We start from the raw sequence: 21071 nt of genomic DNA, 5'->3' as shown, positions 1-21071 counted from the left end.
CTGTGCATAAGGCGGGACTAGAACTCCCCACTCTCCTGGTGATTGGCCCAAAGTCACCCAGCCGGCTTTCATGCCAAGGCGGGACTGGAGCCCAAAGTTTCTTGGTGATTGGCCCACCCAGCCAGTTTCTGTGCATAAGGCGGGACTAGAACTCCCAGTCTCCTGGTGATTGGCCCAAAGTCACCCAGCCGGCTTTCATGCCAAGGCGGGACTGGAGCCCAAAGTTTCTTGGTGATTGGCCCACCCAGCCAGTTTCTGTGCATAAGGCGGGACTAGAACTCCCAGTCTCCTAGTGATTGGCCCAAAGTCACCCAGCCGGCTTTCATGCCAAGGTGGGACTAGAGCCCAAAGTTTCTTGGTGATTGGCCCACCCAGCCAGTTTCTGTGCATAAGGCGGGACTAGAACTCCCACTCTCCTGGTGATTGGCCCAAAGTCACCCAGCCGGCTTTCATGCCAAGGTGGGACTAGAGCCCAAAGTTTCTTGGTGATTGGCCCACCCAGCCAGTTTCTGTGCATAAGGCGGGACTAGAACTCCCACTCTCCTGGTGATTGGCCCAAAGTCACCCAGCCGGCTTTCATGCCAAGGTGGGACTAGAGCCCAAAGTTTCTTGGTGATTGGCCCACCCAGCCAGTTTCTATGCATAAGGCGGGACTAGAACTCCCCACTCTCCTGGTGATTGGCCCAAAGTCACCCAGCCGGCTTTCATGCCAAGGCGGGACTGGAGCCCAAAGTTTCTTGGTGATTGGCCCACCCAGCCAGTTTCTGTGCATAAGGCGGGACTAGAACTCCCAGTCTCCTGGTGATTGGCCCAAAGTCACCCAGCCGGCTTTCATGCCAAGGCGGGACTGGAGCCCAAAGTTTCTTGGTGATTGGCCCACCCAGCCAGTTTCTGTGCATAAGGCGGGACTAGAACTCCCAGTCTCCTAGTGATTGGCCCAAAGTCACCCAGCCGGCTTTCATGCCAAGGTGGGACTAGAGCCCAAAGTTTCTTGGTGATTGGCCCACCCAGCCAGTTTCTGTGCATAAGGCGGGACTAGAACTCCCACTCTCCTGGTGATAGGCCCAAAGTCACCCAGCCGGCTTTCATGCCAAGGCGGGACTGGAGCCCAAAGTTTCTTGGTGATTGGCCCACCCAGCCAGTTTCTATGCATAAGGCGGGGCTAGAACTCCCCACTCTCCTGGTGATTGGCCCAAAGTCACCCAACCGACGTTCATGCCAAGGTGGGACTAGAGCCCAAGGTTTCTTGGTGATTGGCCCACCCAGCCAGTTTCTATGCATAAGGCGGGGCTAGAACTCCCCACTCTCCTGGTGATTGGCCCAAAGTCACCCAGCCGGCTTTCATGCCAAGGTGGGACTAGAGCCCAAAGTTTCTTGGTGATTGGCCCACCCAGCCAGTTTCTATGCATAAGGCGGGGCTAGAACTCCCCACTCTCCTGGTGATAGGCCCAAAGTCACCCAGCCGGCTTTCATGCCAAGGTGGGACTAGAGCCCAAAGTTTCTTGGTGATTGGCCCACCCAGCCAGTTTCTATGCATAAGGCGGGACTAGAACTCCCCACTCTCCTGGTGATAGGCCCAAAGTCACCCAGCCGGCTTTCATGCCAAGGTGGGACTAGAGCCCAAAGTTTCTTGGTGATTGGCCCACCCAGCCAGTTTCTGTGCATAAGGCGGGACTAGAACTCCCACTCTCCTGGTGATTGGCCCAAAGTCACCCAGCCGGCTTTCATGCCAAGGTGGGACTAGAGCCCAAAGTTTCTTGGTGATTGGCCCACCCAGCCAGTTTCTGTGCATAAGGCGGGACTAGAACTCCCACTCTCCTGGTGATTGGCCCAAAGTCACCCAGCCGGCTTTCATGCCAAGGTGGGACTAAAGCCCAAAGTTTCTTGGTGATTGGCCCACCCAGCCAGTTTCTATGCATAAGGCGGGACTAGAACTCCCCACTCTCCTGGTGATTGGCCCAAAGTCACCCAGCCGGCTTTCATGCCAAGGCGGGACTGGAGCCCAAAGTTTCTTGGTGATTGGCCCACCCAGCCAGTTTCTGTGCATAAGGCGGGACTAGAACTCCCAGTCTCCTGGTGATTGGCCCAAAGTCACCCAGCCGGCTTTCATGCCAAGGCGGGACTGGAGCCCAAAGTTTCTTGGTGATTGGCCCACCCAGCCAGTTTCTGTGCATAAGGCGGGACTAGAACTCCCAGTCTCCTAGTGATTGGCCCAAAGTCACCCAGCCGGCTTTCATGCCAAGGTGGGACTAGAGCCCAAAATTTCTTGGTGATTGGCCCACCCAGCCAGTTTCTGTGCATAAGGCGGGACTAGAACTCCCACTCTCCTGGTGATTGGCCCAAAGTCACCCAGCCGGCTTTCATGCCAAGGTGGGACTAGAGCCCAAAGTTTCTTGGTGATTGGCCCACCCAGCCAGTTTCTATGCATAAGGCGGGGCTAGAACTCCCCACTCTCCTGGTGATAGGCCCAAAGTCACCCAGCCGGCTTTCATGCCAAGGTGGGACTAGAGCCCAAGGTTTCTTGGTGATTGGCCCACCCAGCCAGTTTCTATGCATAAGGCGGGACTAGAACTCCCACTCTCCTGGTGATAGGCCCAAAGTCACCCAGCCGGCTTTCATGCCAAGGTGGGACTAGAGCCCAAAGTTTCTTGGTGATTGGCCCACCCAGCCAGTTTCTATGCATAAGGCGGGACTAGAACTCCCACTCTCCTGGTGATTGGCCCAAAGTCACCCAGCCGGCTTTCATGCCAAGGTGGGACTAGAGCCCAAAGTTTCTTGGTGATTGGCCCACCCAGCCAGTTTCTATGCATAAGGCGGGACTAGAACTCCCACTCTCCTGGTGATAGGCCCAAAGTCACCCAGCCGGCTTTCATGCCAAGGTGGGACTAGAGCCCAAAGTTTCTTGGTGATTGGCCCACCCAGCCAGTTTCTGTGCATAAGGCGGGACTAGAACTCCCACTCTCCTGGTGATTGGCCCAAAGTCACCCAGCCAGCTTTCATGGCTGGGGAAGAATGAGAACTTGCTTCCTCGCCTGGTGTGTTAACCACAAGATCAAACTGTCTCTTTGTTCCTTTCCTTTTCCTTCTCTTTCTCCTCCTCCTCCTTCCTCCTCCTCCTCCCTCTTTCTCTTTTTTCTTTTTTTCTTTTCCTTTTCCTTCTCCTCCTCTTTCTTTTCTTTCTTTTTTCTTCAATTTTATTAACAAACATACAAAATACACAGACACACAAATTTAGACGTACAACACATTTACCCAATGCAATGCAAACAGGAGCTTCCTGTTCTTTCTAGTAGCAATTATCAATCGATAGCGCTCCCCTTATGTTATTTCCCATTCAATTGTATTTCGTTTGAGTTTCACCGTTCTTAACTCTCTTATTTTACTCATCACTATTATTTTTGAGTTTTGTCACATTCCTTCATTGATTCTTGTTTCTTTCCTCCATCCACCTATATCATTTATCCCATATCTGGTAGAATTCTGATTCTTCTTTTCCTCTTCCTTTCTTTTTTGCTTCTTTTCTTTTCATTAGATTGGGCTAAGGGAAGGGACTGACCGAAAGCCACTGAGAATGTTTCTGTGGCTGAGGGAGGCCTGGACCCTGGATCTCCCCGATGATAGTACAATACCTTCACCGTTACCTATACCTAGTCCTCAACAACCATTCCTTCCGCGTTCCATTCCAAACCAATCAAAGTTGCCACAACCCTGAGAAAAAGCAACTTACCAAGGGTATCTTCACACTTACAACCACTTACAACACCCCCAGGATCACGCCCTAAAAATCAGGCCCCTTGGCACCCGACCATGTGTTTATGACGGCCGCAAAATCCCACCGTCCTCTGATCGCCATTTATAAGTATCATCTTTATTGTCATTGCACTTAAATGCAACGAAATTGGTTTTAACCTCACGGGTGCAAAATTATAACAGAAACGAAAAAAGAAAGAAAAAGAAAAAAAAACTCGCGTTTCCATTGAGTGATTGTGGTTGAGTTTAAAAGTCTGACAGCCCAAGGATAGAAACTATCTTTAAACCTGTTTGTTCGGCTGGCTATCCTTTGATGTCTTCTGCCCGATGGTCGAAGTGCGAAGAGACACTGACCAGGGTGTGAATCATCTCTGAGTATCTTCCTTACTTTGCTATAGCAGCGAGATCTGCCGATGTCATCCAGTGGTTTGCAAACATATAAAATGGTCCTGTTGTGGTCCTGTTGTGGTACGCGGCCATGAGAGCGGGCAGCCGATTTGGAGAGTGAGGAGGTTGGGGAGGAACCTGGGCCAGTCCTGGAGTCTGAGGAAGGCTCGGACGAGGGCTCTGCGTCGGAGGCAGAGAGGGGCCCAGGGCCGTCTGACAGTTATCAGCTGCCTTTGGAGTCAGACATCAGTGAGGCAGAAGAACAGCTGGAGCCTGTTCCCAGTGTGCGCATGAGTCTGGGGAAGGCTCTGAGGAGGGCTCTGTGTCGGAGGCAGAGAGAGGGCCAGGGCTGTCCGACAGTTATCAGCTGCCTTCGGAGTCTGACATCAGTGAGGCAGAAGAACAGCTGGAGCCTGTTCCCAGTGTGCACATGCTCAAAACCGCCAGAAGGCAAGAACAGTTAGGACTAAAAAGGCGACTTGGGAGTAAGGCTTGGAGATGCCTGGCCCCTCCCATGAGACATAAAAGAGGAGCAAACGGATTCGAGCCTTTGCAGGAAGCAATTAGTTCATGGTGCTCGGTTCAAACTCTGAGAACCTCTGTTTGACTCTGTGTTACGTTTGGCCTTGCAAAACTAATTGGCCGTTGGGTCTCTGGCAGCGTTTCAAGGGAGATAAAGGCGGGTGCTTATCAACATTACCCTGAAAGACTGTGGCAACTCGAGCAGGCATCTGTCGGAGTCTTCACAGACTGTTTGTGAATCATTACGGGCTGTGAATAATCATAATTCACAGCCGTTGAAATAAAAGAGGATTTGGGGGACTAAGATTGTGATTTATGCTTTCTCGGGAAGACTAGGTCGACTCCCAACAAGCAAAGGCAACGGGGGTGGGGTGGGGGGCAGGGCGCCAAAATTCACTTGAGCGACCACGTGGCCCGCTTAACTAGAGCGGCTTTTGCTTAACAGCCGTGGCGAGAACGGTTCTAAAATGGGACACGGGGTCGCTTGACAAAAACGCTTGTGCTTAGAAACAGACACGCTGGTCTCAACTGTCATCGTAAGCTGAGGACCGCCGGTCCTAACAAATTCTTGCTCGGCGAGCCGGAAGGATAAGGTTCTCCGCTCCGTTGCAAATCCTGTGTTGGCATTAAAAGAGCTGATGTGAAGCTGAGAGATTATTAAGAAAATGTATGTGACCGCCCAACTCTCTGTTGATTCCAGCTTCCTCTTTCCTCTACGTATTCAAGATGGACAGTGATATAATGTTTATATATATGGGTCTAGGTATATAATATGTATGTATGTCTATGTCTATATATGTCTCTGTATCTCTGTGTCTCGTCTTTTTCTCTCTGTGTGTCTCTCTCTTTGTCTGTTTATCTCTTGTCTCTTTCTGTCTCTGTGTGTCTCTTTCTCTGCCTGTCTGTCTGTCACTCTGTCCCTCTCTTGTCTCTCTCTCTGCCTGTCTCTTTCTCTGTCTCTCTCTCTTGACTCTTTCTGTCTCTGTGTTTCTCTTTCTCTGTCTGTCTCTCCCTCTCCCTCTCTTGTCTCTCTCTCTCTTTGCCTGTCTCTTTCTCTGTCTGTCTCTCTTTCTGTCTTTCTCTCTGTGTGTGTCTCTGTCTCTCTCTTGTTTCTCTCTCTGCCTGCCTCTTTCTCTGTCTCTCTCTCTCTTCACTCTTTCTGTCTCTGTGTTTCTCTTTCTCTGTCTGTCTCTCCCTCTCCCTCTCTTGTCTCTCTCTCTCTTTGCCTGTCTCTTTCTCTGTCTGTCTCTCTTTCTGTCTTTCTCTCTGTGTGTGTCTCTGTCTCTCTCTTGTTTCTCTCTCTGCCTGTCTCTTTCTCTGTCTCTCTCTCTCTTGACTCTTTCTGTCTCTGTGTTTCTCTTTCTCTGTCTGTCTCTCCCTCTCCCTCTCTTGTCTCTCTCTCTCTTTGCCTGTCTCTTTCTCTGTCTGTCTCTCTTTCTGTCTTTCTCTCTCTGTGTGTCTCTGTCTCTCTCTTGTTTCTCTCTCTGCCTGTCTCTTTCTCTGTCTCTCTCTCTTGACTCTTTCTGTCTCTGTGTTTCTCTTTCTCTGTCTGTCTCTCCCTCTCCCTCTCTTGTCTCTCTCTCTCTTTGCCTGTCTCTTTCTCTGTCTGTCTCTCTTTCTGTCTTTCTCTCTCTGTGTGTCTCTCTCTCTCTCTTGTTTCTCTCTCTGCCTGTCTCTTTCTCTGTCTCTCTCTCTCTTGACTCTTTCTGTCTCTGTGTTTCTCTTTCTCTGTCTGTCTCTCCCTCTCCCTCTCTTCTCTCTCTCTCTCTTTGCCTGTCTCTTTCTCTGTCTGTCTGTCTCTCTTTCTGTCTTACTCTCTGTGTGTATCTGTCTCTTTCTCTCTCTTTGTCGCTCGCTGTCTGTCTCTTGTTTCTCTGTCTGTCTGTCTCTTTCTCTGTCTGTCTGTCTCTCTTGACTCTGTCTGTGTGTGTGTATGTTGTCTGTCTCTCCCTCTTTCCCTCTCTTGTCTCTTTCTGTCTCTGTGTGACTCTTTCTCTGCCTGTCTGTCTGTCCCTCTGTCCCTCTCTTGTCTCTCTCTTTGCCTGTCTCTTTCTCTGTCTGTCTCTGTGTGTCTCTGTCTCTTTCTCTCTCTTGGTCGCTTGCTGTCTCTCTCTTGTTTCTCTCTCTGTCTGTCTCTTTCTCTGTCTCTCTCTCTCTCTCGACTCTGTCTGTCTGTCTCTCTCTCTCTCTCTCTGTCTCTACCTCTCTCCCTCTCTTGTCTCTTTCTCTCTTTGCCTGTCTCTTTCTCTATCTGTCTCTCTGTCTCTCTGTCTCTCTCTCTCTCTCTCTCTCTCTCTCTCTCTCAGTGTGTCTCTGTCTCTTTCTCTCTGTGTGTCTCTGTTTCGTTCTCTCGCTTGGTCGCTCGCTGTCTCTGTATCTCTGTGTGTCTGCATGTGTCTCTGTCTGTCTGTTGCTCTCTTGTCGCTCTCTCTTTCTGTCGCTCTGTCTTTCGTCTCTTTCTCTCTCTCTCTCTCACTCTGTGTGTCTCTGCCTGTTTTTCTATATCGGTGATGGTGAACCTATGGCACAGGGGCCAGAGATGTCACACAGAGTCCTCTTTGTGGGTTCGCTCACTATCACCAGCTGCTTTTTTGGTTTCTGGTACACACATGCAGCCGGCCAGCTGGTCTTTGCAGATGCTGGAATACGGCCCGAAAAACAGCCTGAAAATGGCCCGAAAAACGGCCAAAAAACAGGCATCCATGCGCCAGCCAGCTGGTCTTTGGGTTTCCGAAAAGGTTCCCCATCATTGCCCTCTGTCCCTCTGTGTCTGTGTGTGTGTGTGTGTGTGTGTATTTGTGTGTGTGCGTAGCATCTCTCTACAGATCATCCTCGACTTACAACCCCAACTGAGGCCCAATTTTTGTTGTTAAGTGAGACATTTAAGGGAGCTTGGCGCCGTTTTGCCGCCGCTGTTGCAAATCGCTGCAATTCATACAGCCGTTACCTGGGGCTTAAGCAAACCCCCCTTGACTTGGCCAGCCGCAAAAGGGGATTGCGGGAACTCCGGACACGGCAGCGGTCATAAGTCTGAATCCGTTGCCAAGCATCGGAATGCCCACCCCGCGATCGTGGGGACGCTGCGAAGGGCGTTTTTTCCCGGGGCCACGGTCACTGGGAGCAGCTGCTAAATGAAAATGTCATACGTCCATTGACCTATATGTGTGTTAGGTAGGTGTACATGTTTGAGAGTGGACGACAGAATTTCACTTCTAATGTGTGCCAGTGTGCCCACGGTAAAAATAAAAATATACAGTAACGCTTGTCTCAAAGGTGCTTTTCCGAGAGGCAGCTGGACTTTCTGGATGTTAGAATAACAGAACAATAGAAATGTAGAATCACAGAGTCGGACGGGACCTTGGAGGTCTTCTAGTCCAACCCCCTGCCTAGGAAGGAAACCCTACACCACTTCAGACCAATGGCTATCCAACCTCTTCTTAAAAATTTCCAGTGTTGGAGCATTTATAACTTCTAGAGGCAAGCTGTTCCACTGATTAATTGTTCTCACTGTCAGGAAATTTCTCCTCAGTTCTAAGTTGCTTCTCTCCTTGATTAGTTTCCACCCATTGCTTCTTGTTCTACCCTCAGGTGCTTTGGAGAATAGTTTGACTCCCTCTTCTTTGTGGCAACCCCTGAGATATTGGAAGACTGCTATCATGTCTCCCCTAGTCCTTCTTTTCCTTAAACTAGACATAACCAGTTCCTGCAACCGTTCTTCCTATGTTTTAGCCTCCAGTCCCCTAATCCTCTTTGTTGCTCTTCTCTGCACTCTTTCTAGAGTCTCCACATCTTTTTTACATCGTGGTGACCAGAACTGAATGCAGTATTCCAAGTGTGGCCTTACCAAGGGATTGTAAAGTGGTATTAACCCTTCACGTGATCTTGATTCTATCCCTCTGTTGATGCAGCCTAGAACTGTGTTGGCTTTTTTGGCAGCTGCTGCACACGGCTGGCTCATATTTAAATGGTTGTCCACTAGGACTCCAAGATCCCTTTCACAGTTACTACTACTGAGTATGGTATCACCTATACTGTACCTGTGCATTCCATTTTTGTTGCCTAAATGTAGAACCTTTCTCTTTTCACCATTGAATTTCATTTTATTAGATAGTGCCCAATGTTCAAGTTTGTCAAGATCCTTCTGTATCTTTAGCCTTCTGGAGTGTTGGCTCTTCCTGCCAGCTTGGTATCATCTGCAAATTTGATGAGTTTCCCATTTATTCCCTCATCCAAATCATTGATGAAGATGTTGAAGAGTACTGGGCCTAAAACAGAGCCTTGGGGTACTCCACTGCATACTTCCCTCCATGTAGATGCAGTTCCATTGAGGACTACACGTTGAGTGCGGTTGGTCAGCCAGTTATCACTTCACGTCATCTTGATTCTATCCCTCTGTTGATGCAGCCTAGAACTGTGTTGGCTTTTTTGCCAGCTGCTGCACACGGCTGGCTCCTATTTAAATGGTTGTCCACTAGGACTCCAAGATCCCTCTCACAGTTACTACTATTGAGCAAGGTACCGCACATATACTGTACAGAGTTGGAAGGGACCTCGGAGGTCTTCTAGTCCAACCCCCCTGCTTAGGCAGGAAACCCTACACCACGTCAGACAAATAGTTGTCCGACCTCGTCTTAAAAACTTCCAGTGTTGGAGCATTCACAACTTCTGGATCCACACGAACCTTATCTCGCTTGGAGAACTGCCAGATAACTAGTTTCCCAACGCAGGGCAAGGCAACACTTGGCACGACTGTGGATTGCTTTCATTCACAGTCCGCAAGGCTCAGCAAACTGTCTCTCTGAGGAAGATTTATCCACACGAACCTTATCTCGCTTGGCGAGCTGCCAGATAACTTGTTTCCCAACGCAGGGCAAGGCCATACTTGGCACGACTGTGGATTGCTTTCATTCACAATCCGCAAGGCTCAGCAAACTGTCTCTCTGAGGAAGATTTATCCACACAATCCTTATCTCGCTTGGAGAGCTGCCAGATAACTTGTTTCCCAACGCAGGGCAAGGCCACACTTGGCACGACTGTGGATTGCTTTCATTCACAATCCGCAAGGCTCAGCAAACCGTCTCTCTGAGGAAGATTTATCCACACGAACCTTATCTCGCTTGGCGAGCTGCCAGATAACTTGTTTCCCAACGCAGGGCAAGGCCACACTTGGCACGACTGTGGATTGCTTTCATTCACAATCTGCAAGGCTCAGCAAACTGTCTCTCTGAGGAAGATTTATCCACACAAACCTTATCTCGCTTGGCGAGCTGCCAGATAACTTGTTTCCCAACGCAGGGCAAGGCCACACTTGGCACGACTGTGGATTGCTTTCATTCACAATCCGCAAGGCTCAGCAAACCGTCTCTCTGAGGAAGATTTATCCACACAAACCTTATCTCGCTTGGCGAGCTGCCAGATAACTTGTTTCCCAACGCAGGGCAAGGCCACACTTGGCACGACTGTGGATTGCTTTCATTCACAATCCGCAAGGCTCAGCAAACTGTCTCTCTGAGGAAGATTTATCCACACAAACCTTATCTCGCTTGGAGAGCTGCCAGATAACTTGTTTCCCAACGCAGGGCAAGGCAACAGTTGGCACGACTGTGGATTGCTTTCATTCACAGTCCGCAAGGCTCAGCAAACAGTCTCTCTGAGGAAGATTTATCCACACGAACCTTATCTCGCTTGGCGAGCTGCCAGATAACTTGTTTCCCAACGCAGGGCAAGGCCACACTTGGCACGACTGTGGATTGCTTTCATTCACAATCCGCAAGGCTCAGCAAACTGTCTCTCTGAGGAAGATTTATCCACACGAACCTTATCTCGCTTGGCGAGCTGCCAGATAACTTGTTTCCCAACGCAGGGCAAGGCCACACTTGGCACGACTGTGGATTGCTTTCATTCACAATCCGCAAGGCTCAGCAAACCGTCTCTCTGAGGAAGATTTATCCACACAAACCTTATCTCGCTTGGAGAGCTGCCAGATAACTTGTTTCCCAACGCAGGGCAAGGCCACACTTGGCACGACTGTGGATTGCTTTCATTCACAATCCGCAAGGCTCAGCAAACCGTCTCTCTGAGGAAGATTTATCCACACAAACCTTATCTCGCTTGGAGAGCTGCCAGATAACTTGTTTCCCAACGCAGGGCAAGGCCACACTTGGCACGACTGTGGATTGCTTTCATTCACAATCCGCAAGGCTCAGCAAACTGTCTCTCTGAGGAAGATTTATCCACACAAACCTTATCTCGCTTGGAGAGCTGCCAGATAACTTGTTTCCCAACGCAGGGCAAGGCAACAGTTGGCACGACTGTGGATTGCTTTCATTCACAGTCCGCAAGGCTCAGCAAACAGTCTCTCTGAGGAAGATTTATCCACACGAACCTTATCTCGCTTGGCGAGCTGCCAGATAACTTGTTTCCCAACGCAGGGCAAGGCCACAAATCAAATCAAATTTTTATCAAATTTTATTTGATTAGCCGCAACCCTCTCCCGAAGGACTCGGGGCGGCGTACAGTCAAAAAGATAAAATACACATAGGACACACATACATACGAAAAAACAAGGACAATTACATTTGTGCATGGAGGAGAGTAGACCTGCAAGTGAAAGACAATAAACACAGCTAAAAACACAGTTAAAACACAGTTTAAAATCCCCTAAATAAAATTGCTGAATTAAAAACCCCTCAGGAGCGTAACGAAGTTATGGTTGGGCCAGGCCAGATATTTGAAAAAGGTGGGTCTTGAGCTTAACACGGAAGGAGCGGAGGTCTGTAGTGGTCCTAATATCCGGGGGGAGGTCATTCCACAGGGCTGGGCCCGCCACAGAGAAGGCTCTGCTCCTAGGCGCCGCCCCATGACATTGTCTAGTGGACGGCACCTGGAGAAGTCCCTCTCTGTGCGAGCGAATAGGTCGTAGGGATGTATGGGGCAGAATACGGTCCCGGAGGTAACTAGGTCCTGAGCCATGGAGCGCTTTAAAGATCGTAATCAAAACCTTGAAACGCACTCGATAGACCACAGGAAGCCAGTGCAGCTCGCGCAGGTGTGGTGTCAAGTGGGAGTACCTGGTGCTCCCCATAATCACCCGCGCGGCCGCATTCTGGACCAACTGTAGTCTCCGAGTGCATTTCAAGGGAAGCCCCATGTAGAGAGCGTTACAGTAGTCCAGGCGAGACGTCACCAGCGCATGGGTGACTGTGCGTAGAGCGTCCCGGTCCAATAGGGGGCGCAATTGGCGCACCAGGCGAACCTGATGGAACGCCCCCCTGGCCACAGCTGTCACATGTTCATCCATGGACAGCTTGGCATCCAGGAGGACGCCCAAATTGCGCGCCTGCTCCACGGGGGCAAGTTGAATGCCCCCAATGGCCAGAGATGGAATTATCTGGTTGAACCGGGGAGCCGGGACCCACAGCCACTCCGTCTTGGAAGGGTTGAGCCTGAGTCGGTTGTCATCCATCCAGACCCGTACGGCTTCCACACACCGGGACATCACTTCGACGGCCTCGTTGGGGTGGTTCGGGGTGGAAATGTACAGCACACTTGGCACGACTGTGGATTGCTTTCATTCACAATCCGCAAGGCTCAGCAAACCGTCTCTCTGAGGAAGATTTATCCACACGAACCTTATCTCGCTTGGCGAGCTGCCAGATAACTTGTTTCCAAACGCCGGGCAAGGCCACACTTGGCACGACTGTGGATTGCTTTCATTCACAATCCGCAAGGCTCAGCAAACTGTCTCTCTGAGGAAGATTTATCCACACAAACCTTATCTCGCTTGGCGAGCTGCCAGATAACTAGTTTCCAAACGCCGGGCAAGGCCAAACTTGGCACAGAGTCTCTTATAGTCACAAACTGAACTTCCCACTCAGGACACGACCGAAGGAACGAATTGTTTCCTGCAAAGGCCCCCTCCCCGTTCACTCCTCTCTTGTTTCCTATGGGCCAATCCCCTCCAAGGTGTGGCTTTACTCCTAAGTCGACCCTGCTTTCTTAGTTGTTCTTTTCTTCTGGCCGTTTTGTGCATGCACACATTGGGAACAGGCTCCAGCTGTTCCTCTGCCTCGCTGCTGTCTAACTCCCTCTCTGCCTCCCACGCAGAGCCCTCGTCCGAGCCTCCCCCAGCTTCCAGGATTGGCCCATGTTCCTCCCCAATCTCCTCACTGTCCCGAACATTTGGGACTTTGCAAAAGGGCGTCAAAGCGGGGGTAGGTGGATGGGTGGGCAATCTTTATCTCTGCGAGGTTGATGTTCTTCAAGGAAGGAGCCACCACCAAGGACCCCTTCTCCTTGGTCCCAGTAGATCAGGTGTGTTAAATACGTGGTAGGCTCCGGAGTTGGCTCGCTTGATCGTCCCTGAAACGGCTAGGGACCGGCCACTGCTGCCCCAGGTTTGGCCACACCCATCCCGGTTCCCCCAGGGGCAAACAAAATCCTGGCACGGCCCATGAGGGTAGAGGGGGCGCACACACTTAAACCTTCCCCCCCCCCCCGCCGCCTCGCCATTCAGATGGGATGGGCAGATACACCTGGGAAAAGCTGATCCTTCAAATCACAGGCCGCCCTCAACTTACGGCCGCAATTGTGCCCCCCCCCCCCAAGGTCTGTTCTGAGCGGGACGGCCGTTAAGTGAGTTTTGCCCCACTTCGCCACTTTTCTCGCCACTTTTTCAGAGAATTCCTGCGGTGGTTCAGCGACTCGTCCCGTCAGAAATGACGTTTGGTCTGGATATTTTCCCCCTTATCAATAAATACTCAGGCTTATCGACTAGTTTTATCTATAAAAATAAATAAACGAACGTTTTGGGTTTTATTTCCCGCCAGGCAAAAGCTGCGTCATCTCGCGCAAGAGGGACGAATCGGACGAAGAGGAAACCCGGAAACCGGAAGAGCATCTCTCTCGGGTCAGGCAGGTAAATGGCAGGAGCACAGGCGGGGCGGGGCGGGGCAGCCTGGCCAGGGACCCACGCCTCTGCCTCGGAAGCGGGAAGCGGAAGGGGCTAATGGGCGAGGTGATTGGCAGGAAGAGGAGGGGAGGGCTCCCTTTTTTTTTTTGAATAAATGTTTTTCTGGCCATCTTTAGGAAGCCGTTGAGTTTTGTATTCATCCTTTGGTTCTGTTCTACCGCCGAGAAAAGGGGGCTTAACGCACCTGTTTTCCCTGAATTCCTCTTTGAAAAATAGGTGACAAATTGGCACTGCCGTTCTGCGGGGTGGGTGGGTGGGTGGCTGCTGGATGTTGGCAGTTTGGGCTGCCGGGGGTGGTGGTGGCAAGGATCATTGGCTGGTAAAAGAAGCTCCATAAATGTTCCCTTCGACGCATCCGAGGACAGAAGAGAATATCACCCGTCACCGATGGGAAGCTTCTTTCTCATTGGGCCTAGAGAGAGAGAAAAAAACTCTTGTCGCTACCTAGGATCGTTCTCACAGCCTCCTGGTTGCGAGGCGAGAGCGCCACTTCTAGCCCAACGCCTTGCAATAGTCATAAACAGATTCTGATTTTTAAAAATGGGGGGGGGGAAACCACAAACAATCTTACTTTAAGACCAGACGTTTATGGTTTCTAATCATTTGGAATAAAAGAAAGAATCCAAAGATATAACAACAACAGAAAACTCACATTGTCAAGCCATTGCAACGGGGTCCAATGCAGTGGTGAAATTGACGTATCTTCGTGACTGGTTTGTAAATGTGAGCGCACGCACCACCTCCGTGCATGCAGGGGACCTTCCGCGCATGCGTGGAGCGTCAAAAATGACATCCGGGGCGGGGGAGGGAGGGGCGGGCAGAGCCTGCTATCGAGCGCACCTGCAAAGGTAAGTAGAGCAGCGGGGAGGGGAGGGCTGTAAATCCACAGTATTTCTGACGATCAGCTGCTTTCTTAGTTGTTCTTGTCTTCTGGCAGCTCTGAGCATGCGTACACTGGGAACAGGCTCCAGCTGTTCTTCTGCCTCACCGCTGTCTGTCTGAGTCCCTCTCTTGCCTCCGAGGCAGAGCCCTCGCCTGAGCGTTCCTCAACCCCCAGACTGGCCCATCTTCCTCCCCAACCTCCTCACTGTCCGACTGCTGAAAATGCAGCACACAAGTCAGCGGTCAGGCTTCCGAAAGAGGCCCTAATTGATTCATGAGCCTCGAGCCGAGTTTCAAAAGAAAACCAGTTGTTTATTGGGAGCACCATTTTGGCAATGCCCTATTGCAGTCAGATCTGAGCCTCGTTTGAATTATAGCTGAACTTTATTCACCCCTGTTCCTCCCCTCCCCTCAATCTGTGTCACAAATCACATTCTCCAATGAGGCACGCCCCTCCCAAGCCTGCTGTAGTCATCTGAGATCCGACTCTAGCCGAAGGTATGCGTGGAATGCGCTCTCCCCCCCCCCCCCCTTTTCCTCACCATGAGTTGACATCAGCACATTAGAAATATGTCTGGTACATTTTGCAATTATGTGAGTTTGGAACTTTGGTTCAGTGAGGACGGCATGCTTACTCCTAGGCCTTATTGCCTGCAACTTTCCAATGGATATATTCCTCCTCTCCCACAATAAAGTATCTATTCTACCCTTCTCCTTTAGGCCCGAGCGGTGAAGACCGCGGGAGGTGGCCACGCACTGGTGAGCGAAGAGCGGGAGACTTCCCTTCGGAGTCGGAGAGCTGCCCAGCGGGTGCCAGTCAAAGAGGAGGAAGAAGAAGAGGAAGAAGAGGAGGAGGAGGAGGAAGAAGAAGAGGAGGAGGAAGAGGAAGATGCGCCTCCTTTGCTGGTCGGCCAGACGCCCATGAGGCCGGAGGAGCCGGGAATGCCAGCTCCTCAAGAGACAGGCATGTTCCAAGCTTCCCTGCCCATTGTCCTGCAAGCCCAGCAAACGGAGACGCGCTCTCAGACGCCAGACAGCCCGAGCGGCGAAGCCGCCATACCAGTCCTCGCGCACTTGCAGAGGTCAGAAGACGAGGAGGCTCAGCCCCGGGCACCAGACCCCGGAGAAAAGCAGAAGGCAGCTCTAACCCCGGCGGAATCCCCCGTGGAAAAGGATCCCCTCCCGGATCCCCCGAAGGAGGTTGCACCCCAATTACCCGAAGCCTTAAAAATGGAGACCGAGGAAGACCCGAAGGAGCCGAGGCCGACCGAAACTCCCCAAGAGGAGAAGGAAGAGGAAGAGAAGATGGAGCAGGGCGAGACCCCGGCAGCTGTTGTCTTGCAGAAGGAGGACGAACCCCAGAGCAAGGGGACCCCAGAAGCAGCGGCAGACCAGGTGCTGTGCCGCCTAGAAGAAGAGGCGTCCGCAGCCGCGGCGGCGCTGGTGCACGCCTCTCCATCTCCCCCGCAGCTGACCGAAGCACAACAGTCCCAACAGGATCCCCAGGGGGACGAGCCGCCTCCACCACTCCTGACCAAGGAAGCCCCCGCGGGACTCGCTCCCGCCGAAGACGAAGCTCCTCCTCAGCTCTCTCAGCTGTCTCCCCCCGCTCAGGAAGCACCGGCTGCCGCCAGCCTGGGAGCCTCGCCATCCCCTTTGGCGCTCCCGCCACCCCAGCCCGTACGGGCCGGCAGCTCCCGCTCCTCTTCCTCCTCCTCTTCCTCCAGCTCCTCCCGTTCTCGTTCCCGCTCCCCAGGCAGCTCGCCACCCCGCTCCCGAGCGAGGAGGACCCGCTCCGCTTCCTCCGAATCGCCGGCTCGGAAGCGGCCAGCTTTGGAATCTGGATCCCGCTCCGGCTCGGAGCGGCGGAGCAGTTCAGGGTCCCGGTCCCGGTCCAGCAGCGGGGGCAGCAGCAGCAGCAAGGTGAGTGGTTTTCGGGGGGGGGGGGTCGGCAATGGTTGCAGCTTCACAACCAAGTCGGGAGGTTTTTACAGGTCATCCTCGACTTTACAACAGTTCAATTAGTGACCGTTTGAAGTTACAACGACACCGAAAAAAGTGATTTGGGTTCTTTTTTCACACCATTGCGGCATTCCCCACAGTCATCAAAAACTTGGGAGGCTTGGCAACTGGTACGTATTTATGACGGTCGCAGAGTCCTGGGGCCGCGTGATCCCTTTATTGCCTCCCGAGGAGCGAAATCAATGGGGAAAGCCTGATTCACTTAACAACCGGGTTACTGCTGTGTTTTCCCGAAAATAAGACAGGGTCTTATTTTCCTTTGGCACCCACCCACCCACCCTCCCCGAAATAAGCGCTTGGTCTTATTTTCGGGGAGGTCTTATTATTTTTGAGGCGCAGGAGGCGGAGAGCGGGGTCACCTCATGGCTGCTGCTGCGTTGCAATATTTTCGGGGGAGGGCTTATTTTAGCGCCTGCGCTCAAAAGCCCAATTGGGCTTATTATACGGGGAGGTCTTATTTTCAGGGAAACAGAGTCTATCTATCCATCCATCCATCCATTCTCTGTCATCAGTTTATCTACCTACCTACTTACCTATCCATCCATCCATCCTCTGTTTATCTATCCATCTACCTACCTATCTATCCATTCTCTATCTGTTTATCTACCTTACCTACCTACCTATATATTTATCGATCTATATCCATCCATCCATCCTCTGTCCTCTGTTTATCTATCTGCCTGCCTACCTACCTACCTACCTACCTACCTACCTACCTACCTACCTATATATTTGATCTACATCCATCCATCCATCCTCTGTCATCTTTTTATCTACCTACCTGCATATCTACCTACCTACCTATCTACCTACCTATCTATCCATTCTCTGTTTATCTACCTACCTACCTGCATATTTATCTATCCATCCATCCATCCTCTGTCATCTGTTTATCTACCTTACCTACCTACCTATATATTTATCGATCTATATCCATCCATCCATCCATCCATCCTCTGTCATCCGTTTATCTACCTTACCTACCTACCTACCTACCTACCTACCTACCTATATATTTATCGATCTATATCCATCCATCCTCTGTCATCTGTTTACCTACCTACCTACATACCTATATATTTATCGATCTATATCCATCCATCCATCCATCCATCCTCTGTCATCCGTTTATCTACCTTACCTACCTACCTACCTACCTACCTACCTACCTACCTACCTACCTACCTATATATTTATCGATTTATATCCATCCATCCACCCTCTGTCATCCGTTTATCTACCTGCCTACCTACCTATATATTTATCGATCTATATCCATTCATCCATCCTCTGTCGTCTGTTTATCTACCTGCCTGCCTGCCTACCTACTTACCTACCTACCTACCTACCTACCTACCTATATATTTATCGATCTATATCCATCCATCCATCCATCCTCTGTCATCCGTTTATCTACCTTACCTACCTACCTACCTACCTACCTATATATTTATCGATTTATATCCATCCATCCACCCTCTGTCATCCGTTTATCTACCTGCCTACCTACCTATATATTTATCGATCTATATCCATCCATCCATCCTCTGTCGTCTGTTTATCTACCTGCCTGCCTGCCTACCTACTTACCTACCTACCTACCTATATATTTATCGATCTATATCCATCCATCCTCTGTCATCTGTTTACCTACCTACCTACATACCTATATATTTATCGATCTATATCCATCCATCCATCCATCCTCTGTCATCCGTTTATCTACCTTACCTACCTACCTACCTACCTACCTACCTACCTATATATTTATCGATTTATATCCATCCATCCACCCTCTGTCATCCGTTTATCTACCTGCCTACCTACCTATATATTTATCGATCTATATCCATCCATCCATCCTCTGTCGTCTGTTTATCTACCTGCCTGCCTGCCTACCTACTTACCTACCTACCTACCTACCTACCTATATATTTATCGATCTATATCCATCCATCCTCTGTTATCTGTTTACCTACCTGCCTACCTACCTACCTACCTACCTGCCTACCTACCTACCTATATATTTGATCTACATCCACCCATCCATCCTCTGTCATCTGTTTATCGACCTACCTACATATCTACCTATCTATCCATTCTCTATCTGTTTATCTACCTACCTACCTACATATTTATCTATCTATCCATCCATCCTCTGTCATCTGTTTATCTACCTACCTATCTATCTATTGTGTTTCCCCGAAAATAAAAGTCTTATTTTCTTCTGACCCCCCCCCCCCCAATATAAGCACTTGGCCTTATTTTCGGGGAGGTCTTATTATTTTTGAGGTGCAGGAGGCGGAGAGCGGGGTCACCTCATGGCTGCTGCTGCGTTGCTATATTTTCAGGGGAGGCTTATTTTAGCCCCTGCGCTCAAAAGCCCAATTGGGCTTATTATACGGGGAGGTTTTATTTTTGGGGAAAGAGGGTAATTTAACAACTGCAGGAATCCACCTAACAAATATGGCAACAAAGGTCAAAACTCACTTAACAAATCCTTCACTCAGCGACAGAAATTTGGGGCTCAATTATCCTAAGTTGAGGACTACCTATCTCGTCATCACCTCCTTTTAATGATGCCCTAATCCCTTGCGGGGTGGAGTCGGGGCAGCTTAGCTGAGAGTTTACTGGCCGGATGCCCTTCCTATCGCCAATGCGGAGTTTTTGTTCAGCAGATATATTCTCATTGTGCCCAGAGAGGGAAATATCTGCCTCTACCTACGATTGAACTACCTGTATAGGCAAGCTAGAGACATATCCTCAGCGACAGAAAAGGCGTCGTTCAATTGCAGCCGTAAGTCGAGGACGAGCTGTACCAGCGTAGCTCTTTGCTCTCAAGGCCGCATTTTGAACGCAGGTCCCCTTGCTTTTAAATCAGACCTGCCTTGTGGAGGAGCCTTGTGGGATTTTCCCACTCAAGCAAGGCTGTGCCAAACTCTTTTTTAAAAAAAAAAAACATATATACCGTATTTTTCGGAGTATAAGACGCACCCTTTTCCCTCAAAAAAAAAGAGGCTGAAAATCTGGGTGCGTCTTATACACCGAATACAGCAATTTTTGCCTCCCGAAGCCCCCCCCCTTCACCAAAATGGCCGTGCACAGTCTCTTGGAGGCTTTCAGGGAGCTCCTGGGGGATGGGGAGGGAAGAAATGAGAAAAAAATGGGCCGTTTTTTGCCCCCCCGCCCCCCCCCCCAGCAGCACTCGATAAGCCTCCATAAAGGCTATGCATGCAATTATTTTTTACAAAAAAACCAGGCGTTTTGGCAAAAAAACGGGTCATTTTTTGCTCGTTTCCCCTTCCCCCCCCCAGCACTCTGCAAGCCCCCCCAAGGGTATTCATGCCTTTAAAAAAAAAACGGGCCATTTTTGGGAGGTTTGCGGAGTGCAAAAACTTTTTTGTTTTTCCCCTTTCGGAAAGCTGTTTACTTAGAGTGATTGATGAGAATTGCATTGATCGAGAGCTTTGCCAGCAGAAACAAAGTCTTAGGTGCTGCAGATTGTCAGTGATTTCCTTCTCCAGCATATGGATAAATACACCTGGAAACATCTACCTATCTACCTACTCTCTCTCTCTCCCTACCTACTGTATTTCTCTCCCTATCCCTCTATCTACCTACCTACTCTCTCTCTCTCCCTCCCTACCTATCTACTGTATTTCTCTCTTTCTATTTCTCTCCCTATCCCTTTATCTACCTACCTACTCTCTCTCTCTCCCTACCTATCTACTGTATTTCTCTCTTTCTATTTCTCTCCCTATCCCTTTATCTACCTACCTACTCTCTCTCTCCCTCCCTACCTATCTACTGTATTTCTCTCTTTCTATTTCTCTCTCTATCCCTCTATCTACCTACCTACTCTCTCTCTCTCCCTACCTACCTATCTACTGTATTTCTCTCTTTCTATTTCTCTCTCTATCCCTCTACCTACCTACTCTCTCTCTCTCCCTCCCTACCTATCTACTGTATTTCTCTCTTTCTATTTCTCTCCCTATCCCTTTATCTACCTACCTACTCTCTCTCTCCCTCCCTACCTATCTACTGTATTTCTCTCTTTCTATTTCTCTCACTATCCCTTTATCTACCTACCTACTCTCTCTCTCCCTCCCTACCTATCTACTGTATTTCTCTCTTTCTATTTCTCTCCCTATCCCTTTATCTACCTACCTACTCTCTCTCTCCCTCCCTACCTATCTACTGTATTTCTCTCTTTCTATTTCTCTCACTATCCCTCTATCTACCTACCTACTCTCTCTCTCTCCCTCCCTACCTATCTACTGTATTTCTCTCTTTCTATTTCTCTCCCTATCCCTTTATCTACCTACCTACTCTCTCTCTCTCCCTACCTATCTACTGTATTTCTCTCTTTCTATTTCTCTCCCTATCCCTTTATCTACCTACCTACTCTCTCTCTCCCTCCCTACCTATCTACTGTATTTCTCTCTTTCTATTTCTCTCTCTATCCCTCTATCTACCTACCTACTCTCTCTCTCTCCCTACCTACCTATCTACTGTATTTCTCTCTTTCTATTTCTCT

The 21071-nt window shown here is 50.0% G+C and overlaps 1 protein-coding gene across 1 annotated transcript in view; it reads left to right on the top strand.

The window, feature by feature from the left end:
* The window catches only part of ACIN1 (apoptotic chromatin condensation inducer 1), a 77986-nt gene that overhangs the window by 15590 nt on the left and 41325 nt on the right, over positions 1-21071 (top strand). The window contains exons 4-5 of the mRNA XM_081968870.1: positions 13488-13576; positions 15233-16435. Of these exons, the coding sequence (XP_081824996.1) occupies positions 13488-13576; positions 15233-16435 (1292 nt within the window). The remainder of the gene's footprint in view (positions 1-13487; positions 13577-15232; positions 16436-21071) is intronic.

This window comes from Natrix helvetica (assembly GCF_964273705.1).
Source record: "Natrix helvetica genome assembly, chromosome: W".
Classification (NCBI taxonomy): Eukaryota; Metazoa; Chordata; class Lepidosauria; order Squamata; family Natricidae; genus Natrix; species Natrix helvetica.
The sequence above is the reverse complement of the archived record's forward strand: the minus strand, read 5'-3'. Positions and strand labels throughout refer to the sequence as shown.